The sequence below is a fragment of the Hyperolius riggenbachi genome, chromosome 10, assembly GCF_040937935.1.
Source record: "Hyperolius riggenbachi isolate aHypRig1 chromosome 10, aHypRig1.pri, whole genome shotgun sequence".
In the NCBI taxonomy this organism is placed as follows: Eukaryota; Metazoa; Chordata; class Amphibia; order Anura; family Hyperoliidae; genus Hyperolius; species Hyperolius riggenbachi.
In genome coordinates, this window is record NC_090655.1 from 273,821,755 (window position 1) to 273,848,314 (window position 26,560).

Consider the following 26,560-nt stretch of genomic DNA (forward strand, 5'->3'; position numbering starts at 1 on the left):
CACAAGCTCTGGCACACACAGACTCACACACTGTACACCCATATCTCCACCTCAACCTCCGTGCAATTAAACAGCTGAAAAAAGAATTACTTCAACAGGGCAGCCTAAGCCATTAAAGTTTCTTGGAGGAAGGGGGGGGGGAGCATCCCACACTCTCTCCGGCTGGAGCTGTCTGTTCTCTCCGTGAAGCTGGTCCCTGTCAGGCTTGTCCAGGGAAGGAGAAAGCGGCATAAGCAGCTCTGCTTGAGCGGCCACACTCTCCTGATTCTCCCGGCATACGTTAGAGCACAGCGCCCCTCCCCCCTGCCGCAGGGGCTGTGATGTCGGCGGATGCACTGTGTCTCTGAGAGTTGCAGTGCAGAGTGGGGCCGCATAGCAATCAGGGATTAGTGGGCGTCTCACACCCGATGCAAAGAAGGGCTGATGCAGAGCAGGGCGGCAGAGCTGTCATGGTGAGAGGGGGAGGTTGCTGAGGTTTGCAGTGAGTGTGTTGCGCAGACCCACCTCAGCAGCATATAGGCGCTTGTAGGCATGTGCCTACAGTTCCTAGTGGTAAATCCGGCCCTGTCTGCAGCATTCCTGCTCTGCTTCCCCGCCGTGATGAACGACTCTGGAAGCATGTGTGTGTGTCCTTGGCTGCCACAAGTCAATAGAAGGAGCCGAGGGAGAGGAACGTAGAAGAACAGAGCCGCCAGGAATCGATTAATTTCGGGCATTGTCCACAATGAAACAGCAACTTCTCATTTTGACCAGCCAGAACCCGGAGTGGCCAGACTTTGGGCTCCAGCTGTAATTTATCATACGTCACAACTTTTTGAGATAAGAAAGAGGGCCACTTTAGCCACGCCCATATCACACCTCTAATCACGCCCCCGACACACCCCTAGTCATGGATACCACAAAGATTTCATAAGGAGAGTATGTTGTTTATAATTCAAACCACACTGGTCCTTTCTGTTATGGTTCATTTTCCTTTATATTAACATTTGAATATAAGAAATATATCAATTCGAATCATAGGAACAAGGTTTAGAGTCAATTAACCATATTTTTCAGTAGAAAGATACAAATGTTTACATAGATCTATACATCGGTCCTCAAATAGGGACAAATGAGGAAGAAAGAGGGACAGAGAGACAGGGTTCCCAAAAAAGGGACAGTTGGGAGCTATGACATATATAGATAATAATCAATACCGGCAGCTGATTCCACAGACAGAGGATGCAGTTAGCCTGTTCACCACAAGATGGCGACCTCACCTCTCCCAGGTGGAACGCACAGACAGGAAGCAATGAAACCAGAGAGAGGAAAGATGTAACAGCAGGAGGAGAAGTTGCTGGAGGTGGAGAGGCTACATTGTTGGAAGAGGTAATTATTATTATTATGGATTGTGTGATTCTTGTTATATACTGAGATGCAGAGTAAGGTCGGCACTGCTATGTAGGCTTATGTGATGTTCAGTAATATCTGCATGAACACATGAGCTTATCAGAGCAGGGGAAATGATGCAGTGCACATACCAGTCCAGGCAAGCGGGTGGTGTGTGTGTGTGTGTGTGTGTGTGTGTGTGTGTGTGTGTGTGTGTGTGTGTGTGTGTGTGTGTGTGTGTGTGTGTGTGTGTGTGTGTGTGTGTGTGTGTGTGTGTGTGTGTGTGTGTGTGTGTGTGTGTGTGTGTGTGTGTGTGTGTGTGTGTGTGTGTGTGTGTGTGTGTGTGTGTGTGTGTGTGTGTGTGTGTGTGTGTGTGTGTGTGTGTGTGTGTGTGTGTTAGGGTGACCATATTTTGATTTCCAAAAAAGAGGACGATCACAACAGCACGTGGGCGTGGTCATGGGTGGGGCCAAATATACAAGACCTTAGCAGTGTGCTGTGCAACTTCGTGAGCATGGAGGGCCTTTTTTTTAGTGATTGGTTGATTCTAGTGACAGGCAGGCAAGCAGTAATTGGTCGAATCTAGCGGCAGGCAGGCAGACATTGATACATTGTTCCCCTCCTCCCAGCCAGTGGGAAGCTGCTCTGTCGCGCCTCATCCCAACTCCATAGAAACAGCACACTGTTTGGGTATACCCAACTGATGTCACACTAAGGATTGAACTTGATCCTTACTGGTGACACTGACACGGTGTTGTAGTGGGCAGAAGGATGGTGTAGTGGCTATAGCTTTTGCCTTGCAGCGTTGGGACCATGGTTCAAATCCTAGCCAGGGAACTATCTGCATGGAGTTTGTATGTTCTCCCTGTGTCTGCCTGGGTTTCCCCTGGGCACTTCTATTTCCTTCCACATCACAAACACATACAGATAAGTTAATTGGCCCTAGACTATGATACATGCACTAGACTATACATACATAGAGATATGACTATGGTAGGGTTAGATTGTGAGCTCCTCTGAGGGACAGTTAGTTACAATATACTCTGTACAGCGCTGCGGAAGATGTTGGCGCTATATAAGTACTAAATAATAATAATTTTAATAGGAGCCTCATCACCCTCACTGATCTCCCCACTTCTCTATCTGAGACTACAATACTCCCACCCCCTTCCCCCTTCTAAACAGTATCCCCTGCTGAGGCAATCCTATTTTCCTTCACTTTATTCTTCCAATGGTCCCCCTAGGCTAGACCTGGCCTCCAGCAGTGTTTCCATAGGGCAACACTTCAGACACTGACCAGCTGTCACCTGACCTGATCAGAGCAGCAATAACATCTGATCAGATCAGGTGACAACTGGACAGAGCTGAAGTATCGCCCTATGTAAACATTGAGAAGCATGTCCTCAGGAGTGCCTGAGCAGGGGACATTGTACAGAAGGAGGAGAACTGGGAAGCATGTCCTCAGGAGTGCCTGAGCAGGGGACATTGTACAGAAGGAGGGGAACTGGGAAGCATGTCCTCAGGAGTGCCTGAGCAGGGGACATTGTATAGAAGGAGGGGAACTGGGAAGCATGTCCTCAGGAGTGCCTGAGCAGGGGACATTGTATAGAAGGAGGGGAACTGGGAAGCATGTCCTCAGGAGTGCCTGAGCAGGGGACATTGTACAGAAGGAGGGGAACTGGGAAGCATGTCCTCAGGAGTGCCTGAGCAGGGGACATTGTACAGAAGGAGGGGAACTGGGAAGCATGTCCTCAGGAGTGCCTGAGCAGGGGACATTGTACAGAAGGAGGGGAACTGGGAAGCATGTCCTCAGGAGTGCCTGAGCAGGGGACATTGTACAGAAGGAGGGGAATACAGAAGGTGGGGAGGAGGGAGCATTGAAGTCTCTGCTAAGAAAAGGAGGGGGAGGATCAAGGGTCCCAACAATAGTGGAGGATCAGCACTGTCACCTGCGAAACACCCAGGCTCAGGACAATTGACACGGAGGGGCAGAGCTGTAGCCCACATCATGCTGTGCAGCTATCTTCTGAGGCCACATGTCACTCACAGGCAGCGCTCCGTGACTGGGTGACCCCCCCCCCTTCCTGTCACTGTACTACTGACTCTGGGCCTGCACCATTTGCATAGAAAGGGAAGGGGGGAGACAAAGCCTTTTGAATTTAGACTACTGCGCTCTCTATTCTCTCCCATCCCCCCTCCACTCCACAGACTCAATGGTAACTCTCTCCCTCTCAGTTCCCAGCGGCAAGAGACAGTAGAAAAGTAAATAAAGCTGGAGAAGAGAGAACGCCTCACCCGATCCTACCCTGTAGCCTGCACGGAACAGAAGTGCCGTGCAGTGATCCGTCCTGAATCTGACTTCCTGCATGTGCGTTACTGTGCCACTTCAAAGCAGCGGTAGGCAGGACACTCGCATTGCAGCTATTACCGGGGACAGGACACCCAGAATTACACTGCGGGCGCTCTGCTGCTGTTTAAATCTCTATAGGGGGCCATTCAGGAGGCGCCTGTGTCCTATAAGGCGCCTGTAGGCTCGGCTCCCAAAGAGTAGGCTCTCTTCTCTTCAAGCGGCTCTTCTGCCGCTGGGCTCTCTTGGTGTTTCCCGGACATTTCAAAAACCCAGTAGGACAGCCCGGGCAGGTCTCAAAAAGTGGACCTGTCCGGGCAAAAGAGGACGCCTGGTCAGCCTAGTGTGTGTGTGTGTGTGTGTGTGTGTGTGTTAGTTATCAGAGGTGATTAACAACCTAACAGGATACTACAGCACTCCACACGCTACTCTGAATGATGGGGAGACTACCTAATACTGGGGGGACATCTTCCTGTCTAGGTTAGGAGGGCTGCCTAATCCTGGAGGTACATCTATCTGCCTGTCTAACTGGGCTGGGGGGCTGCCTTATATTGGGGATACATCTGGCTATGTATACTGGGGAGGGGGTTGCTTAATACTGGGGGTACATCTGGCTATCTATACTGGGGAGGGGCTGCCTAATACTGGGAGTACATCTGGCTATCTATACTGGGGAGGGGGGTGCCTAATACTGGGGGCACATCTTTATGTCTATACTGGGGAGGGGGCTGCCTAATACTGGGGGCACATCTACCTATCTATACTGAGGAGGGGCTGCCTAATACTGGGGGTGCATCTGCCTATCTATACTGGGGAGGGGGCTGCCTACTACTGGGGGTACATCAGGCTATCTATACTGGGGAGGGGGATGCCTAATTCTGGGGGTACATCAGGCTGCCTATACTGGGGAGAGGGCTGCCTAATTCTGGGGGTACGTCAGGCTACCCATACTGGGGAGGGGTACAATTGGGGGACACACTTTGGGATCTCCGCTTCTAGTGCTGGAGTGGACAGCCTTGTCCCTGCCCTGGTAGTGGTCATCTCTCTTCTCTCTCCAGGACAGCTCAGTTAGGCGGTTTGAGGTGTGATTGATGTCCTTATGTTTAATGATACAGCGTAGGGAGACTGTGGAGGTGGCACACCTTACCCAGAGTATGGGTGCATAGCCGGAAGGTGCTAAGCCCAAGCACCAGGTACATCAACAGTCAAGTGAAGGTTAGGCTAGCACACCGGCTTCAAAGTGCAAGTAACTTCATTTATTGCTTTATCAGCATGAAAAATGACAATTGTTCTGGGGCCACGGCAGGGAGTACATTTGAAATCGGCACAGGTAGACTTGGGCGCAGGGTACAGCTGTATATGGCTGATCCTGCTTCTTGCACAAGTCCGGGCCGATTTAATTACTATTCCCCCTCCAGGCCGACATGGATAGTGGGGGAATGAAATAATTCGGCTTCCAGCGATTGCTGGAGGCCGAATTATTATGTTTTTAAGCAACCTCGGCTCCGTCTTCTGACGGAGCCAACGTTACTCACTGAGTGCTGCAATAGGAATGATTCCTATTGTAGTCTATGGAGGCGCCGGCTACGCCCAAATCTAGCAGCGCTGAAAAGCACTGCTCCGCACGGCAGGTCCCCTTCTTCAGAATGTGCAGACAAAAAACGTTTTTGCCTGCACATTCTGAAGAAGGGGACCTGCCATGGCCCGAAACAATTGTCATTTTTCGTGCTGATGAAGCAATAAACAAAATTACTTGCACTTTGAAGCCGGTGTGCTAGCCTAACCTTCACTTGACTATGTTTAATGATAATGGGAGGAGCTGAAGCAGGTAAGGGGAAGGGGAAAGGATCTCACTGTATGATGCATAAGGGGATGTGCAGAAGATTGGCCAATCTTACCACTACCAAGTAATATGAGAGCTTTCCTACATAATCTGCTTATAGTATTCAAAATCTGTTAGCCCTCAACCTATGTGGAAGTGGAAAAATAGACCAATCAAAACTGGATGTGTTTACAGACCCTAATTCTTCCAGATATTGTGATTGGCAGATTGGATCATCCCTCCAGCCTCATCACTAAGGTATGAATGACTGGAGTGACACAGACTTAATATAGCTGAGAGATGTGTGACTGTTATACCAGGTAATGGGTGGTGGTGTGAGCAGGAATCCATTCCAGGCGCAGTGTTCTCCCCAGGCTCTTTTTGCTGAGTTCTCCACCCGGCTAGTTTTGGTGAGCACCCGGCTGTCAGCAGCTCACCTCCCTTCTCGGTTATAAGCAGAGTTGTGCAGAGAAGCGCCGGCCCTGCATTCTCTCATCTCACCCCACCCAGCTACTTTTTCATGCCACTCGGCTGGAAAAAATTTCTGGGGAGAGCACTGAGGCGCATACATCTTTCAGGAAAGAGCTTGCAGGGAGTAGTAGAGTTTTATTTTAGGGTAGTCAGCCTTTATTTCCTGAGAATGGTACAAAGTATCTGTATGGGGGATTAGGTTAGATAATTGCCCCTCAGGGATGGAGACATAGAGAAGAATATAATCTGTGAATAGTGCGGAGTGGAGCTGTGACTGGCTGATCCTGTATGCCATGGAATACTGAGCCCATAAGATCCTCGTGGAGCAGCTACCACCTCCAGCTGGTGCCTCACACGTATGCACACTCTCTGTATTACCTTATCTCTGGATTTCTATTACTTCTTGTGCTATAAATCATGCATCTAAATACACCTGTTATTATCTATGTTTATTACTGCAGTCACAGGAGTTTTATGTCCCGCATTGGGAGAGGGTAGAGTCTGCACAAAGATGATGGCTGGTGGGTCACAGCTAGGGGGTGGAGCCAGGTAACAAGGGGCGTGGCTGATAGGACAGACAGGTGGAGGCTGCAGCTGGAGAGGGGTTGGGTGGCCTCTGCTGCTTTGGTCCTGGTATTGGCACTGCCCCAGTTGGGAGGTTTGTTGCTACGGCTCTTGGAGGGTTTGGGATTAGTAGGTGAGTGACAGGTGGGCTCAGGTATGGTCAGGATATGGAGCTGCAGTCCCCTCTGCCTAGTACATCAGGTGCCAGAGCCATAAGTAATGATAATTTATAGCTAATTAGCTGCAGGCCTCTGCTCCTATCTCCCTCTGTCTCCAGCTGTTCTCTCCTCACATCCTCATCCATCTACCGCTACCGGCACTGCTGTAACCTCCCAGGGATGTGTGCATGGAGAGGAGGAGAGAAGCACCAGATGATGAGCAAGGCACACTGGAAGAGAGCACTGTGGTACTGAATGTGCAGGATACCACAGCTTATGGGAGATTATCACCCCTAGCAAATTATGTTCTTTTCTGTGCTCTGTTTATTACTGCTGAAATCTTACAGCTACAATTTGTTATCCTTTTCAGAAGTAACTCAAACAACAAGAGATGTATTTGAGGAGCGATCAGCAGTCTAATTAGGAGGATGACATGATGAGGACAATTAAAGAGGAAGAAAAAGAGACGTATGTGAGGAGTGATCAGCAGTCTGTGGAGGAGGGTGACAAGATGAGGACACTTAAAGAAGAAAAGGAGACCTATGTGAGGAGTGATCAGCAGTCTATGGAGGAGGGTGACATGATGAGGACAAGTAAAGAGGAAGAAGAAGAAGAGATGTATGTGAGGTGTGATCAGCAGTCTGTGGAGGAAGGTGACATGATGGGCACAATTAAAGAGGAAGAAGAAGAGACGTATGTGAGGAGTGATCAGCAGTCTATGGAGGAGGGAGACATGATGAGGACAAGTAAAGAGGAAGAAGAAGAAGAGATGTATGTGAGGAGTGATCAGCAGTCTGTGGAGGAAGGTGACATGATGGGCACAATTAAAGAGGAAGAAGAAGAGACGTATGTGAGGAGTGATCAGCAGTCTATGGAGGAAGGTGACATGATGAGGACAAGTAAAGAGGAAGAAGAGGAGACGTATGTGAGGAGTGATCAGCAGTCTATGGAGGAAGGTGACATGATGAGGACAAGTAAAGAGGAAGAAGAGGAAACATATGTGAGGAGTGATCAGCAGTCTATGGAGGAGGGTGACATGGTGAGGACAAGTAAAGAAGAAGAAAAAGAGACATATGTGAGGAGTGATCAGCAGTCTATGGAGGAGGGTGACATGATGAGGACAAGTAAAGGGGAAGAAGAAGAAGAGACATATGTGAGGAGTGATCAGCAGTCTATGGAGGAGGGTGACATGATGAGGACAAGTAAAGGGGAAGAAGAAGAAGAGATGTATGTGAGGAGTGATCAGCAGTCTATGGAGGAGGAAGACAATATGGGGACAAGTAAAGAGAAAGAAGAAGAGACATATGTGAGGAGTGATCAGCAGTCTTTGCAGGAGGATGACGTGATGAGAGCATCTAAGGAGGAAGACATTATTACAAGGATCAGCACAGGTGAGTGATAAACATTAGATATACAAAATACTTAAGATCACTTAGAAATATGTCCCAGCTAGGCACAGTAAAGATCACATGATGGAGAGGGGAGAGGGCTCGTGCACAATGTGGAGCGGCCCATCTTTGTGAGCCTGTGTGTTTCCGAAGACTTCCAAAGCACACCCCAAGCGGCAGAGAGCAGTGTCTGACCCATCGCACGTAGACTGCTAATGGGGGTGTCAGCACTGGAACGAGGGGACTGTGAGGAGAACGGGAAGTCCTCTCCTTAGGTGAGTTTCTGTTTTTATCTGTTTTTTTTTTGTTTTGTTTTTGCTTCAGACTTCCTTTAAAGGACAACTGAGGCGACATGATGAGATAGACATGTGTATGTACAGTGTCTAGCACACAAATAACTAGGCTGTGTTCCTTTTTATTTCTTTCTTTCTCTGCCTGAAAGAGTTAAACATCAGTTATGCAAGTGACAGTCTCTGTCCGGGTCGGGACCAGGTCAGCCTGGGTCAGACTATAGCATAACCCTCACTAATGAGTAATTACAGCCATAAAACACTTTTCTGTCAGTAAATGGCTTCTGAGAGCAGATAAGAGATAAAAAGGGTCAATAATTCATAGATTTGAGCTCTGGCATACTTCAATGAAGGTGTCATTGAGCAGAGACAATGAAACATTAAAAACTAAAAAACTAGATTTAAATTATAAAATAAAACTCTGGGATATCTAAAAAAAAAAAAGGGTAATTTTTTAGTAGACGGAGGATAGATACAATTGTTTTTCTCATCAGTTTGTTTTTTACCTCAGATATCCTTTATTAACCAATCTCCCATACATGCTTTAATAATCCATTGATTTTCTCAAAGACTACAAGATGTTATGAAATGTTGTGTCTTCTTTTTCTCACTATTCTCTCTAAAGAGAACCCGAGGTGGGTTTGTGAAATCCTATTAGGACACAGTGGCATATTCTGTATACAATGGCCAGCCCATGTGTCCTTCTATAGTGCGTCCTGCCCCCCCCCCCCCCCCCGGCTCTGCTATTCCCCATTAGCGCTAGGCTAGCGGTCCACAGATTGTCGCTGGCCTGTTATTTACCTCTGCCACTCACCTTCGCTCCCTCGCCTCCTGTATAGCGTGGCTCCCTGGCTGTGTCCCTCCCCGCCTCTGTAAGCCGATTGGAGGAAGCTTAGAGAGGCGGGAAGGGACATAGGCAGGAAGTGGGTGAGCGGCGGTGACTGACAGGCTTCAGGTAAACAGCCGGCTAGCGACAGTCTGCGTGTCGCTAGCCTGGCGGATTATTTTATGAGGGACAGCAGAGCCCGGGGAGAGCCTGGAAACAGTCTGTAAGGACACAAAGGCTGCTCATTGTATACAGAACGTGTCTCTGTGTCCTGATAGGATTTCACAAACCCACCTCAGGTTCTCTTTAAAGAGGACCTGTACTGAAAATAACAAATTAATAAAATTGCTTATTTTTATTTTGTAATATTACTTTATAAATGATTAAGTCAGTGTTTGCCCACTGTAAAATATTTCCTCCCCTGCTTTACATTCTGAAATTTATCACATGGTGATATGCTTAGTGCTGGCAGTATAGGCAGCCAGAGAGTGACCCCCCATTGTGGGCATCCACAGCAGGTATCCAAAGAGTGCTTCCTCCTTCAGTATATAGGTCATCAGAGGCCCCCCATCCCCTCTGCAGAGTGTGCAGTGGAGCCCGTAGCTCACTCACCACCCCGGGATCTGGCCACATGCTGCAAGTCTTCTTCCTATCTTGCAGACATCTCTATGCTGAGATCGCTATCTGTCGTCATGTGACAGGCAATACTCTCAGGATACTAATGGGGCTATGCACTGTGATCAGCATAGAAGCACTGTCTTCCTGCTATGCTCTGTGATCAGCATATACACACTGTCTTCCTGCTATGCTGTGTGATCAGCATAGACGCACCGTCTTCCTGCTATGCCATGTGATCAGCATAGCCACACTGTCTTCCTGCTATGCTATGTGATCAGCATAGCCACACTGTCTTCCTGCTATCCTCTGTGATCAGCATAGACACACTGTCTTCCTGCTATGCCATGTAATCAGCATAGCCACACTGTCTTCCTGCTATGCTATGTGATCAGCATAGCCACACTGTCTTCCTGATATGCTCTGTGATCAGCATAGACACACTGTTTTCCTGCTATGCTCTGTGATCAGCATAGACACACTGTCTTCCTGATATGCTCTGTGATCAGCATAGAGGCACTGTCTTCCTGCTATGCTCTGTGATCAGCATAGACGCACTGTCTTCCTGATATGCTCTGTGATCAGCATAGCCGCACTGTCTTCCTGCTATGCTGTGTGATCAGCATAGACGCACTGTCTTCCTGCTATGCTATGTGATCAGCATAGCCACACTGTCTTCCTGCTATCCTCTGTGATCAGCATAGACACACTGTCTTCCTGCTATCCTCTGTGATCAGCATAGACACACTGTCTTCCTGCTATCCTCTGTGATCAGCATAGACACACTGTCTTCCTGCTATGCTCTGTGATCAGCATAGACGCACTGTCTTCCTGCTATGCTCTGTGATCAGCATAGCTGCACTGTCTTCCTGCTATGCTCTGTGATCAGCATAGACGCACTGTCTTCCTGCTATGCTCTGTGACCAGCATAGACACACTGTCTTCCTGCTATGCTCTGTGATCAGCATAGACACACTGTCTTCCTGCTATGCTGTGTGATCAGCATAGCCGCACTGTCTTCCTGCTATGCTCTGTGATCAGCATAGCTGCACTGTCTTCCTGCTATGCTCTGTGATCAGCATAGACGCACTGTCTTCCTGCTATGCTCTGTGATCAGCATAGACACACTGTCTTCCTGCTATGCTCTGTGATCAGCATAGACGCACTGTATTCCTGCTATGCTGTGTGATCAGCATAGACGCACTGTATTCCTGTTATGCTCTGTGACCAGCATAGCTGCACTGTCTTCCTGCTATGCTCTGTGATCAGCATAGACGCGCTGTCTTCCTGCTATGCTCTGTGATCAGCATAGACGCACTGTCTTCCTGCTATCCTCTGTGATCAGCATAGACACACTGTCTTCCTACTATGCCTCTGTGATCAGCATAGACACACTGTCTTCCTGCTATGCTGTGTGATCAGCATAGACGCACTGTCTTCCTGCTATGCTCTGTGATCAGCATAGACACACTGTCTTCCTGCTATCCTCTGTGATCAGCATAGACGCACTGTCTTCCTGCTATGCTCTGTGATCAGCATAGAGGCACTGTCTTCCTGCTATGCTCTGTGATCAGCATAGACGCACTGTCTTCCTGCTATCCTCTGTGATCAGCATAGACACACTGTCTTCCTACTATGCCTCTGTGATCAGCATAGACACACTGTCTTCCTGCTATGCTGTGTGATCAGCATAGACGCACTGTCTTCCTGCTATGCTCTGTGATCAGCATAGACACACTGTCTTCCTGCTATCCTCTGTGATCAGCATAGACGCACTGTCTTCCTGCTATGCTCTGTGATCAGCATAGACACACTGTCTTCCTGCTATCCTCTGTGATCAGCATAGATGCACTGTCTTCCTGCTATGCTCTGTGATCAGTATAGACGCACTGTCTTCCTACTATGCTGTGTGATCAGCATAGACGCACTGTCTTCCTGCTATGCTCTGTGACCAGCATAGACGCACTGTCTTCCTGCTATGCTGTGTGATCAGCATACACACACTGTCTTCCTGCTATGCTCTGTGATCAGCATAGACGCACTGTCTTCCTGCTATGCTCTGTGATCAGCATAGATACACTGTCTTCCTGCTATGCTCTGTGACCAGCATAGCTGCACTGTCTTCCTGCTATGCTGTGTGATCAGCATAGACGCACTGTATTCCTGTTATGCTCTGTGACCAGCATAGCTGCACTGTCTTCCTGCTATGCTCTGTGATCAGCATAGACGCACTGTCCTACTATTATGCTCTGTGATCAGCATAGACTCACTGTCTTCCTGCTATGCTCTGTGATCAGCATAGACGCACTGTCTTCCTGCTATGCTCTGTGATCAGCATAGACACACTGTCTTCCTGCTATCCTCTGTGATCAGCATAGACACACTGTCTTCCTACTATGCCTCTGTGATCAGCATAGCTGCACTGTCTTCCTGCTATGCTCTGTGATCAGCATAGAAGCACTGTCTTCCTGCTATCCTCTGTGATCAGCATAGAAGCACTGTCTTCCTGCTATGCTCTGTGTCCAGTATAGACGTACTGTGTTCCTGCTATGCCCTGTGATCAGCATAGACGCACTGTCTTCCTGCTATGCTCTGTGATCAGCATAGCCGCACTGTCTTCCTGCTATGCTCTGTGATCAGCATAGCCGCACTGTCTTCCTGCTATGCTCTGTGATCAGCATAGCCGCACTCTCTTCCTGCTATGCTCTGTGATCAGCATAGCCGCACTGTCTTCCTGCTATGCTCTGTGATCAGCATAGCCGCACTGTCTTCCTGCTGTGCTCTGTGATCAGCATAGACGCACTGTCTTCCTTCTATCCTCTGTGATCAGCATTGAAGCACTGTCTTCCTGCTATGCTCTGTGATCAGCATAGATGCACTGTCTTCCTGCTATGCTCTGTGATCAGCATAGATGCACTGTCTTCCTGCTATGCCATGTGATCAGCATAGACGCACTGTCTTCCTGCTATGCTCTGTGATCAGCATAGACACACTGTCTTCCTGCTATGCTCTGTGACCAGCATAGACGCACTGTCTTCCTGATATGCTCTGTGATCAGCATAGACTCACTGTCTTCCTGCTATGCTCTGTGATCAGCATAGACGCACTGTCTTCCTGCTATGCTCTGTGATCAGCATACACACACTGTCTTCCTGCTATGCTCTGTGATCAGCATAGCCGCACTGTCTTCCTGCTATGCTCTGTGATCAGCATAGACGCACTGTCTTCCTTCTATCCTCTGTGATCAGCATAGAAGCACTGTCTTCCTGCTATGCTCTGTGATCAGCATAGATGCACTGTCTTCCTGTTATGCTCTGTGACCAGCATAGCTGCACTGTCTTCCTGCTATGCTCTGTGATCAGTATAGACGCACTGTCTTCCTACTATGCTGTGTGATCAGCATAGACGCACTGTCTTCCTGCTATGCTCTGTGACCAGCATAGACGCACTGTCTTCCTGCTATGCTGTGTGATCAGCATACACACACTGTCTTCCTGCTATGCTCTGTGATCAGCATAGACGCACTGTCTTCCTGCTATGCTCTGTGATCAGCATAGATACACTGTCTTCCTGCTATGCTCTGTGACCAGCATAGCTGCACTGTCTTCCTGCTATGCTGTGTGATCAGCATAGACGCACTGTATTCCTGTTATGCTCTGTGACCAGCATAGCTGCACTGTCTTCCTGCTATGCTCTGTGATCAGCATAGACGCACTGTCCTACTATTATGCTCTGTGATCAGCATAGACTCACTGTCTTCCTGCTATGCTCTGTGATCAGCATAGACGCACTGTCTTCCTGCTATGCTCTGTGATCAGCATAGACACACTGTCTTCCTGCTATCCTCTGTGATCAGCATAGACACACTGTCTTCCTACTATGCCTCTGTGATCAGCATAGCTGCACTGTCTTCCTGCTATGCTCTGTGATCAGCATAGAAGCACTGTCTTCCTGCTATCCTCTGTGATCAGCATAGAAGCACTGTCTTCCTGCTATGCTCTGTGTCCAGTATAGACGTACTGTGTTCCTGCTATGCCCTGTGATCAGCATAGACGCACTGTCTTCCTGCTATGCTCTGTGATCAGCATAGCCGCACTGTCTTCCTGCTATGCTGTGTGATCAGCATAGACGCACTGTATTCCTGTTATGCTCTGTGACCAGCATAGCTGCACTGTCTTCCTGCTATGCTCTGTGATCAGCATAGACGCACTGTCCTACTATTATGCTCTGTGATCAGCATAGACTCACTGTCTTCCTGCTATGCTCTGTGATCAGCATAGACGCACTGTCTTCCTGCTATGCTCTGTGATCAGCATAGACACACTGTCTTCCTGCTATCCTCTGTGATCAGCATAGACACACTGTCTTCCTACTATGCCTCTGTGATCAGCATAGCTGCACTGTCTTCCTGCTATGCTCTGTGATCAGCATAGAAGCACTGTCTTCCTGCTATCCTCTGTGATCAGCATAGAAGCACTGTCTTCCTGCTATGCTCTGTGTCCAGTATAGACGTACTGTGTTCCTGCTATGCCCTGTGATCAGCATAGACGCACTGTCTTCCTGCTATGCTCTGTGATCAGCATAGCCGCACTGTCTTCCTGCTATGCTCTGTGATCAGCATAGCCGCACTGTCTTCCTGCTATGCTCTGTGATCAGCATAGCCGCACTCTCTTCCTGCTATGCTCTGTGATCAGCATAGCCGCACTGTCTTCCTGCTATGCTCTGTGATCAGCATAGATGCACTGTCTTCCTGCTATGCCATGTGATCAGCATAGACGCACTGTCTTCCTGCTATGCTCTGTGATCAGCATAGACACACTGTCTTCCTGCTATGCTCTGTGACCAGCATAGACGCACTGTCTTCCTGATATGCTCTGTGATCAGCATAGACTCACTGTCTTCCTGCTATGCTCTGTGATCAGCATAGACGCACTGTCTTCCTGCTATGCTCTGTGATCAGCATAGATACACTGTCTTCCTGCTATGCTCTGTGACCAGCATAGCTGCACTGTCTTCCTGCTATGCTGTGTGATCAGCATAGACGCACTGTATTCCTGTTATGCTCTGTGACCAGCATAGCTGCACTGTCTTCCTGCTATGCTCTGTGATCAGCATAGACGCACTGTCCTACTATTATGCTCTGTGATCAGCATAGACTCACTGTCTTCCTGCTATGCTCTGTGATCAGCATAGACGCACTGTCTTCCTGCTATGCTCTGTGATCAGCATAGACACACTGTCTTCCTGCTATCCTCTGTGATCAGCATAGACACACTGTCTTCCTACTATGCCTCTGTGATCAGCATAGCTGCACTGTCTTCCTGCTATGCTCTGTGATCAGCATAGAAGCACTGTCTTCCTGCTATCCTCTGTGATCAGCATAGAAGCACTGTCTTCCTGCTATGCTCTGTGTCCAGTATAGACGTACTGTGTTCCTGCTATGCCCTGTGATCAGCATAGACGCACTGTCTTCCTGCTATGCTCTGTGATCAGCATAGCCGCACTGTCTTCCTGCTATGCTCTGTGATCAGCATAGCCGCACTGTCTTCCTGCTATGCTCTGTGATCAGCATAGCCGCACTCTCTTCCTGCTATGCTCTGTGATCAGCATAGCCGCACTGTCTTCCTGCTATGCTCTGTGATCAGCATAGCCGCACTGTCTTCCTGCTGTGCTCTGTGATCAGCATAGACGCACTGTCTTCCTTCTATCCTCTGTGATCAGCATTGAAGCACTGTCTTCCTGCTATGCTCTGTGATCAGCATAGATGCACTGTCTTCCTGCTATGCTCTGTGATCAGCATAGATGCACTGTCTTCCTGCTATGCCATGTGATCAGCATAGACGCACTGTCTTCCTGCTATGCTCTGTGATCAGCATAGACACACTGTCTTCCTGCTATGCTCTGTGACCAGCATAGACGCACTGTCTTCCTGATATGCTCTGTGATCAGCATAGACTCACTGTCTTCCTGCTATGCTCTGTGATCAGCATAGACGCACTGTCTTCCTGCTATGCTCTGTGATCAGCATACACACACTGTCTTCCTGCTATGCTCTGTGATCAGCATAGCCGCACTGTCTTCCTGCTATGCTCTGTGATCAGCATAGACGCACTGTCTTCCTTCTATCCTCTGTGATCAGCATAGAAGCACTGTCTTCCTGCTATGCTCTGTGATCAGCATAGATGCACTGTCTTCCTGTTATGCTCTGTGACCAGCATAGCTGCACTGTCTTCCTGCTATGCTCTGTGATCAGTATAGACGCACTGTCTTCCTACTATGCTGTGTGATCAGCATAGACGCACTGTCTTCCTGCTATGCTCTGTGACCAGCATAGACGCACTGTCTTCCTGCTATGCTGTGTGATCAGCATACACACACTGTCTTCCTGCTATGCTCTGTGATCAGCATAGACGCACTGTCTTCCTGCTATGCTCTGTGATCAGCATAGATACACTGTCTTCCTGCTATGCTCTGTGACCAGCATAGCTGCACTGTCTTCCTGCTATGCTGTGTGATCAGCATAGACGCACTGTATTCCTGTTATGCTCTGTGACCAGCATAGCTGCACTGTCTTCCTGCTATGCTCTGTGATCAGCATAGACGCACTGTCCTACTATTATGCTCTGTGATCAGCATAGACTCACTGTCTTCCTGCTATGCTCTGTGATCAGCATAGACGCACTGTCTTCCTGCTATCCTCTGTGATCAGCATAGACACACTGTCTTCCTACTATGCCTCTGTGATCAGCATAGCTGCACTGTCTTCCTGCTATGCTCTGTGATCAGCATAGAAGCACTGTCTTCCTGCTATCCTCTGTGATCAGCATAGAAGCACTGTCTTCCTGCTATGCTCTGTGTCCAGTATAGACGTACTGTGTTCCTGCTATGCCCTGTGATCAGCATAGACGCACTGTCTTCCTGCTATGCTCTGTGATCAGCATAGCCGCACTGTCTTCCTGCTATGCTGTGTGATCAGCATAGACGCACTGTATTCCTGTTATGCTCTGTGACCAGCATAGCTGCACTGTCTTCCTGCTATGCTCTGTGATCAGCATAGACGCACTGTCCTACTATTATGCTCTGTGATCAGCATAGACTCACTGTCTTCCTGCTATGCTCTGTGATCAGCATAGACGCACTGTCTTCCTGCTATGCTCTGTGATCAGCATAGACACACTGTCTTCCTGCTATCCTCTGTGATCAGCATAGACACACTGTCTTCCTACTATGCCTCTGTGATCAGCATAGCTGCACTGTCTTCCTGCTATGCTCTGTGATCAGCATAGAAGCACTGTCTTCCTGCTATCCTCTGTGATCAGCATAGAAGCACTGTCTTCCTGCTATGCTCTGTGTCCAGTATAGACGTACTGTGTTCCTGCTATGCCCTGTGATCAGCATAGACGCACTGTCTTCCTGCTATGCTCTGTGATCAGCATAGCCGCACTGTCTTCCTGCTATGCTCTGTGATCAGCATAGCCGCACTGTCTTCCTGCTATGCTCTGTGATCAGCATAGCCGCACTCTCTTCCTGCTATGCTCTGTGATCAGCATAGCCGCACTGTCTTCCTGCTATGCTCTGTGATCAGCTTAGCCGCACTGTCTTCCTGCTGTGCTCTGTGATCAGCATAGACGCACTGTCTTCCTTCTATCCTCTGTGATCAGCATTGAAGCACTGTCTTCCTGCTATGCTCTGTGATCAGCATAGATGCACTGTCTTCCTGCTATGCTCTGTGATCAGCATAGATGCACTGTCTTCCTGCTATGCCATGTGATCAGCATAGACGCACTGTCTTCCTGCTATGCTCTGTGATCAGCATAGACACACTGTCTTCCTGCTATTCTCTGTGACCAGCATAGACGCACTGTCTTCCTGATATGCTCTGTGATCAGCATAGACTCACTGTCTTCCTGCTATGCTCTGTGATCAGCATAGACGCACTGTCTTCCTGCTATGCTCTGTGATCAGCATACACACACTGTCTTCCTGCTATGCTCTGTGATCAGCATAGCCGCACTGTCTTCCTGCTATGCTCTGTGATCAGCATAGACGCACTGTCTTCCTTCTATCCTCTGTGATCAGCATAGAAGCACTGTCTTCCTGCTATGCTCTGTGATCAGCATAGATGCACTGTCTTCCTGTTATGCTCTGTGACCAGCATAGCTGCACTGTCTTCCTGCTATGCTCTGTGATCAGTATAGACGCACTGTCTTCCTACTATGCTGTGTGATCAGCATAGACGCACTGTCTTCCTTCTATCCTCTGTGATCAGTATAGACGCACTGTCTTCCTGCTATGCTCTGTGATCAGCATAGACGCACTGTCTTCCTGCTATGCTCTGTGATCAGCATAGATACACTGTCTTCCTGCTATGCTCTGTGACCAGCATAGCTGCACTGTCTTCCTGCTATGCTGTGTGATCAGCATAGACGCACTGTATTCCTGTTATGCTCTGTGACCAGCATAGCTGCACTGTCTTCCTGCTATGCTCTGTGATCAGCATAGACGCACTGTCCTACTATTATGCTCTGTGATCAGCATAGACTCACTGTCTTCCTGCTATGCTCTGTGATCAGCATAGACGCACTGTCTTCCTGCTATGCTCTGTGATCAGCATAGACACACTGTCTTCCTGCTATCCTCTGTGATCAGCATAGACACACTGTCTTCCTACTATGCCTCTGTGATCAGCATAGCTGCACTGTCTTCCTGCTATGCTCTGTGATCAGCATAGAAGCACTGTCTTCCTGCTATCCTCTGTGATCAGCATAGAAGCACTGTCTTCCTGCTATGCTCTGTGTCCAGTATAGACGTACTGTGTTCCTGCTATGCCCTGTGATCAGCATAGACGCACTGTCTTCCTGCTATGCTCTGTGATCAGCATAGCCGCACTGTCTTCCTGCTATGCTCTGTGATCAGCATAGCCGCACTGTCTTCCTGCTATGCTCTGTGATCAGCATAGCCGCACTCTCTTCCTGCTATGCTCTGTGATCAGCATAGCCGCACTGTCTTCCTGCTATGCTCTGTGATCAGCATAGCCGCACTGTCTTCCTGCTATGCTCTGTGATCAGCATAGACGCACTGTCTTCCTTCTATCCTCTGTGATCAGCATTGAAGCACTGTCTTCCTGCTATGCTCTGTGATCAGCATAGATGCACTGTCTTCCTGCTATGCTCTGTGATCAGCATAGATGCACTGTCTTCCTGCTATGCCATGTGATCAGCATAGACGCACTGTCTTCCTGCTATGCTCTGTGATCAGCATAGACACACTGTCTTCCTGCTATGCTCTGTGACCAGCATAGACGCACTGTCTTCCTGATATGCTCTGTGATCAGCATAGACTCACTGTCTTCCTGCTATGCTCTGTGATCAGCATACACACACTGTCTTCCTGCTATGCTCTGTGATCAGCATAGCCGCACTGTCTTCCTGCTATGCTCTGTGATCAGCATAGACGCACTGTCTTCCTTCTATCCTCTGTGATCAGCATAGAAGCACTGTCTTCCTGCTATGCTCTGTGATCAGCATAGATGCACTGTCTTCCTGCTATGCTCTGTGATCAGCATAGAAGCACTGTCTTCCTGCTATGCCATGTGATCAGCATAGACACACTGTCTTCCTGATATGCTCTGTGATCAGCATAGACACACTGTCTTCCTGATATGCTCTGTGATCAGCATAGCCGCACTGTCTTCCTGATATGCTCTGTGATCAGCATAGCCGCACTGTCTTCCTGATATGCTCTGTGATCAGCATAGCCGCACTGTCTTCCTGCTAGCCTCTGTGATCAGCATAGACGCACTGTCTTCCTGCTATGCTCTGTGATCAGCATAGGCGCACTGTCTTACTGCTATGCCATGTGATCAACATAGACACACTGTCTTCCTGCTATGCTCTGTGATCAGCATAGACACACTATGATGTCAGTGGGGCTGTTTGGGAGTGAGGCAGAGGAGAGCGGCTGCTGGTAAGAGGTGGAGGAGTGTTCGGCTGGGTATTCCCCTGTAGTCGCAGTGGCGCCATCTTCATGCAGCTGAGTCCGGCAGCTTGGCAGTTTTTTCTGGTTTTGTGGCATCCATGGGCCCAGGATCATCTCTGCACTCGTGTGGGATGTCTGGCTTGCTTGAGTCTCTTTTATGCAGTCTGTCCACAGAGCTCCAGAATCATACGTCCGACATGTTAGTGTGGCGGACACGCCCCTTGGATTGCAGGTTAATTTTAGCTATAAGCACTTTGTACAACTACAGCGGATATAGCTGCAGCCCCGCCCCCTTGTCATAGCCTCTGAAGAAGCGCTTGTGTGTGAAACTGCCGTCAGGCTCCCAGCAACCAGCACCCACCAATATCCACCCCCGCACCGGTACGTGTTTAGTCTCTTCTTATGGACTGTGAGGTGATGATGTAACACACAGCCTACTTGTCTGCACATTGCCAAATAAAGGAAGCTGTACAGCAGTGCCGACCATCCTCTTTCCTTTCATCCCTAATGATAATTGTTCCTCCCCTCAGAATTCTCTAACAGGAAGTGATGATGTTTCTCTATTTGCAGGGCGGAGTCCCGGCATCAGGAACCTCTCAGAGACTCGTCTCTCTGTATCCACAGACTGTACAACGGATGATGATGTCACTGGACAAGAGTCTCCTGCAGATATCCTGGTTACCCCAAATATTCCTCCAGACTCACCTCACCTCTCTAACCCTGAGGGGCCTCCTACCCAGCACAGCTCTCCCCCTGCTGGAGGGTCTAATTCCTGTTCTACATGTGGGAAATGTTTTGTTTGGAAATCACTTCTTGTCAGACATGAGAGATCTCACACTGGTGAGAAGCCTTATACATGTGCTGAGTGTGGGAAATGTTTTGGGCTTAAATCAAATCTGGTCAAACATGAGAGATCACACACTGAGAAGCCCTATTCATGTGCTGAGTGTGGGAAATGTTTTGTTCAGAAATCAAGTCTTGTCAAACATGAGCAAACACACACTGGTGAGAAATCACATTCTTGTGTTGAGTGTGGGAAATGTTTTGTGCAGAAATCACAGCTTGTCAGGCATGAAAGATGTCACACTGGTGAGAAGCCCTATTCATGTTCAGAGTGTGGGAAATCTTTTGCACAGAAATCACAGCTTTGCAGACATGGAAGATCACACACTGGTGAGAAGCCCCATTCGTGTTCTGAGTGTGGGAAATGTTTTGTACAGAAATCACAGCTAGTCAGACATGAAAGATCGCACACTGGTGAGAAGCCCTATTCATGTGCTGAGTGTGGGAAATGTTTTGTTCGTAAATCAAATCTTGTCATACATGAGAGATCTCACACTGGTGAGAAGCCCTATTCATGTGGTGAGTGTGGGAAATGTTTTGCGCAGAAAACACATCTTGTCACACATGAGAGATCTCATACTGATGAGAAGCCCTATTCATGTGGTGAGTGTGGGAAATGTTTTGCACAAAAATCACATCTTGTCATGCATGAGAAATCTCACACTGAAGGTGAGCCCTATGAATGTTCTGAGTGTGGGAAATGTTTTTGGCATAAATCACTGCTTGTCAGACATGAGCGATCTCACACTGGTGAGAAGCCTTATTCTTGTGGTGAGTGTGGAAGATGGTTTGCACAAAAATCGTCTCTTGTTAGACATGGGAAAACTCACACTGGTGAGAAACCCTATTCATGTGCTGAGTGTGGGAAATGTTTTGCCCAGAAATCAGTTCTTGTTCGACATGAAAGATCTCACACTGGTGAGAAGCCCTATTCATGTTTTGAGTGTGGGAAATTTTTTGTTCATAAATCAAACCTTGTCATACATAAGAGATATCACACTGGTGAGAACAACTATTCGTGTGCTGAGTGTGGGAAATGTTTTGTACGTAAATCAGACGTTGTCATACATGAGAGATTTCACACTGGCGAGAAGCCCTTTTTATGTGCTGTGTGTGGGAAATGTTATGCACAGAAATCAGATCTGGTCATTCATAAGAGATTGCACACTGGTGAGAAGCCCTATCCATGTGCTGAGTGTGGGAAATCTTTTGTTTCAAAATCAGCTTTTTTATGTCACAGGAGATCCCACACACTTTGAGATCTCACACTTGTAAAAAGCTCTATTTATATGCTGAATGTGGAAAACATTGTGTTTTAAAATCATTTTGTTTCAAAATCTGCTCTTGTCATTCATGAGAGATCTCAGACTGTTGAGAAACCCTATTTATGTGCTGAGTGTGGGAAATGTATTTGAACAAGTCACTGCTTGCCAGACACTTGTGTTTAGTGTGGGAAATGTTTTGGCCATAAGTGTTCTTTTTCATTGTTTCGTTTATTTATTGCTAGATGCACATGGCAGCATATTTACACAGAATCTTGAGGACTCTCTCATGCTACTCATTGCATTGGTTCGTAAAGCATAAAAAGTCCCTGAACTGAGGTCATATGAGAGAAACTTGGGTACATATAGTACTAAGCCTAGTTAGTACTGGCCTATGATCACTTTTTTTGTACATTGTAAGGGTTAATAAGACAGGTGTTTTATGTATGCAAATGAAGTCAGTATCTGCAGTCACATGCAGCCACGGCTCTCCTGAAGAGTAAATAGAAGCCAACATTTTTTTAAGCATGAATATAATTCATGTAAACAGAGGCGCTCAGTGTGGTTTTGATGCTGTTAAGCTGTATGCTCCTTTTTGATTGGCCTGATGAAGCGGGATTGAGCCCGTGAAACGTGTTGCCTATTTTTACTGTGGAGTATAAATAAATTGTTGTTTGACTGTTGATGCCACAGTCCTTCCTTTGTTTGCTTTGTCTGCATGGATGGGATAGGCCCACCACTGCCCCATCGGTTTTAAGCTCGTTTAAGTGACTTTTATTCTATTGGCGCCTCTGGAAAGCTTCTACATAATTCATGTAAACAATGACTGTTTATATAAAAAAAAAAAAACAGTCATTATGATTATTCATTGACTAGAAAGATCAGAATATAATCCATACATTTTTAAGAATCAGACATTGGTTTAAATAACATCAGCAACACAAAAAAGAGAACCAAACAAGAACAAATGTCCATAGCCATGTATGAAACACCAAATCTATCTACAAGAAAAAAAGACATCCATGGCATAGTAATCAAAGAAAGCTTGATGTCCATCCATGATGTATAACAAAAATCTTTATTAGGAAACAAATGGTTTAACCACTTCTGTGCCAGGGGGTGGTTTTGTTGATCGGTGCTGCGTGGGCTCTCCAGCCCGCAGCACCGATCAGCTAGCAGCCAGGGCGATCAGACTCCCCCCCCCCCCTCTTTTTTCCCCACTAGGGGATGTCCTGCTGGGGAGGTCTGATCGCCGCCGGCTGCTTGCGCTTGCAGTGGGGGGGGGCTCTCTTCAAAGCCCCCCTCCGCAGCGCTTCCTGGCCTCCTTCCCTCCCTCTCTATCCCTCTGTGAGCGGCGCAGGACGGAGTTCCGTCCTGCGCTGGATATGATAGGCTTCAGCCTATCAGGTGCCGGCGGTCCCCGGCCAATCAGAGGCCGGGGATCGCCGATCTCCTCTACGGCGCTGCTGCGCAGCAGCGCCGTATATCTGTAAACACCGGGGAAGATCTTCCCCGTGTGTTTACATTTACCCTGCGAGCCGCGATCGGCGGCTCGCAGGGTGTTCACGGAGACACCCTCCTTGAACTGACATGCAATCCACTTCAGGATTCAGGGGCGTAGTTAAGCGTACACCGAATCCTGAAGTGGTTAAATAAGTCAAACAATAGCAATCGCAACCACAGTTGTTACTTATACAATTACAGTAGAATCCCTTCATAATGTACTCCAAAGGACCAGTAAAAGTGGTTTACTATATCAGAAGTTTACTACTTTCCTACCACAGGTTATTTCCCCTTAAAAACCACAGCGATTTTAACATATCGCAATCCTCCCATTCATTCACCAATAACTTTATCGCTACTTATCACACCAAAACGATCTATATATTTTTTTTATTTTATTTTATATGCATTTTAAAGGCAAACATTTGTTCAGTCATTATTATTTTAAAATAAAATGTGATACTGTAGATAAAACCCACACCCTTTATTTTATTTGAAATTAAAGGTTTTTTTTGTTTTGTTTTGTTTTTTTGTTAATCCATGTTGTGCTCTTTTATTCTTTATCAATCATAACAAGCCCTTATTTGCAAACGTAATAGTAATATACCCTCATAACATACATATTACATATTAAAAAAGAGGAGTCTCTAAAGTAAAGAGGCCCATACACTGGTCAATTTCAGCCATAGATTGATGACCGATTCGACCGCTCTGATCAAAAATCGGCTAGAAATCGATGCAGCAGGAAGCACTATCAATCAGCTAATCGATTTCCAACATATTTTGATCGATTTTCTCAATCAGTCTGGATGGAAAATCTAGGTTGATCGGCTGCTGGCAGCAGATCGATGGCCCATAGAGTTGCATGGGATCGAATGGTGCAATAATGCATTCTCATTGATTTTCAGTAGATTTTATTCTGAAATCTATCTATATCTGAAATCTATTGGAAATCTGTTCCTAGTGTGTGGCACACATCAGATAGATTCCTGTCAGATTCGACTTGACAGGCATCTGACAGGAATCTGATAGTCGAAGTTGCTGCAGATCTATAAGTGTATGGCCACTGATAGATTTAGAGGTCTACTGTGTATTTTTTTTTTATGCTGTCACTTTGTTTTTGTTTTCTTACAAGTGCTTTTGTTTGGTAACTATGGGGGGTAGATAAATAATGGGAGATTTATTTTTTTTTATGTATTTTAGTGTAAGTGTGTATTTTTACTTTTTTCCACTAGAAGTCCCCACACTTTATTCCTGTGTTCTGTCAACAGTATACAAAAAGTGTCGCATATGGGTTTTTACTTTCATTTTCTGAATGACCACTGGCATCTTGCTGGTGACCATTCATTACAGGCACTTTGATCGGCTTTGGGAACACATGTTCCCATTTTTCGATCACAGTGGGATGGCGACAGAGACAAGCGGGTGGGTACACGCAATGGATCAATAGCAGTGTAGGTAACCAAACAGAGACGCATACCTACGCAGTCGAACTGCCCAATAGCAATGTAATTATAGCTCAGTGTAATAAGGCCCAGCTCAGGTACTTCTTAGAGCTGATAAGTCCATGCAACAGGGGTCAGCACCACTTAGAAGTAATTATAAGCTCTTTTTTCAAAATGTAGGCATAAAAGCATCCGCAGAATCCAGAGCTGTGGAGTCGGCACAAAAATCATCTGACTCCAACTCCTCAGTATATGAAACCACAGATTCCAACTCCGACTCCAAGTACCCAAAATGGCTCCAACTGTGACTCCTTAGTCTAATACTTACCAGGGCTTTGGATTTATTTCTAAAATCACCCGACTCGGACTCCTCGGTTTATGAAACCTCCCACTCCGACTCCAGGTACCCAAATTTGTGCCGACTTTAACTCTGACTCCCCAGCCCTGACCACAACACTGCATGATACAATCCATGGACTCTAGTGGCAACGGCGTCTCATCTCACTGATCATAGCCACACCTCCTCCTGAATGTGCTACATGCATTATTACCAGCATGGGACAATCATTGTCCTCAATGCATAGGTTGCCGGGCAACATAAGGATAAGTAAGAAAAAAACGTAATCACATACTATGAAAGAACCTCTCCATGCATAAGAGCCTCCCATCCTTATGTGGCGGCTGCGTCACCAGTACCTATGTAGGCCACACCCACCTGGACATGTGTACATTTCGTCAAAAGTGCCTGTTCAGGCCGCACCCACCTGCAGACCTGCATACATTGGGCTTGATTCACAAAGCGGCGCTAACTGTTAGCACGCCTGTGAAAACCCCCTTAGCACGTCTAAACAATATATACATATACACACATACACACACACACACACACACACACACACGTGTCCATTTGGGCCAGTTAGCAGCTTGATAAAGATGGTAGACTACCCGACAAAACGGCTGTATGTCACTGCAGATGCTTTTAAATGCTCTTTTGCCTGTTTTTTATATACATATATACACACACACACATATATACACACACACACACACACACACACACACACACACACACACACACACACACACCGCTTATAATTACTTTTAAGTGGTGCTGACCCCTGTTGCATGGACTTATGAGCAGCTCGGGGAAGCACCTGAGCTGGGTCCTAGCACGCCGAGCTATAATTACACTGTTATTAGGTGCTCCTATGGTCCAAGTTCAGTAAATGGGAACATGTGTTCCCAAAGCCAATCAAAGTACCTGTAACAAATGATCACCACAATCAGCAAGATGCCAGTGGACATTCAGAAAATGAAAGTAAAACACACATTTACAGAACTTCCAGTATACTACTGACCACACATCCAGCCACTGAGAAATAAAGGTTCTCAGTAATACTTTACGGTTTAGTACTCATGTTTCATATGTGTGAATTCAAAACACTTTACTGAATGCAAAAATTGCAATTCATTTATTGATAGGACTTATGTGCATGGAGAAATCAGCCTAACGGATAATCTGCCAGATTTCTTCCTTTCTAAAAATGGGCTGGAACTTTCCCTTTTTATCACCTCTCGTCAGCTCCTCCCATCACGACGAGCCCTGGTCCTTAGTCCATCATCTGTTTGTCAAATTCAATCTACTGACATACCAGCCGGACACTGATTAAAATGCAATCC

General features: G+C 47.2%; 1 protein-coding gene across 2 annotated transcripts; it reads left to right on the plus strand.

Moving 5' to 3' along the window:
- The first annotated feature begins 1,290 nt into the window (after nucleotides 1-1,290).
- On the plus strand, nucleotides 1,291-23,167 carry LOC137535462 (zinc finger protein 605-like). 2 transcript variants are annotated; one of them, XM_068257294.1, is made up of 4 exons: nucleotides 1,291-1,368; nucleotides 7,101-7,383; nucleotides 7,492-8,121; nucleotides 20,398-23,167. In XM_068257294.1, exons 2-4 carry the CDS (start codon nucleotides 7,164-7,166, stop codon nucleotides 21,927-21,929), a joined length of 2,382 nt encoding a protein of 793 aa, XP_068113395.1. In that variant the 5' UTR covers nucleotides 1,291-1,368; nucleotides 7,101-7,163; the 3' UTR covers nucleotides 21,930-23,167. The 2 variants fall into 2 exon arrangements, with proteins under 2 accessions (XP_068113395.1, XP_068113394.1); XM_068257293.1 differs by having other exon boundaries at nucleotides 7,101-8,121.
- The last annotated feature ends 3,393 nt before the right edge of the window (nucleotides 23,168-26,560 follow it).

What these genes read in the sequence shown, in the direction of transcription:
- LOC137535462 (XM_068257293.1), top strand. Translation starts at nt 7,164, where the DNA reads ATGATGAGGACAATTAAAGAGGAAGAAAAAGAGACGTATGTGAGGAGT. An exon ending in TATTACAAGGATCAGCACAG is followed by an intron (nt 8,122 to 20,397) that starts GTGAGTGATAAA and finishes CTCTATTTGCAG; the next exon opens with GGCGGAGTCCCGGCATCAGG.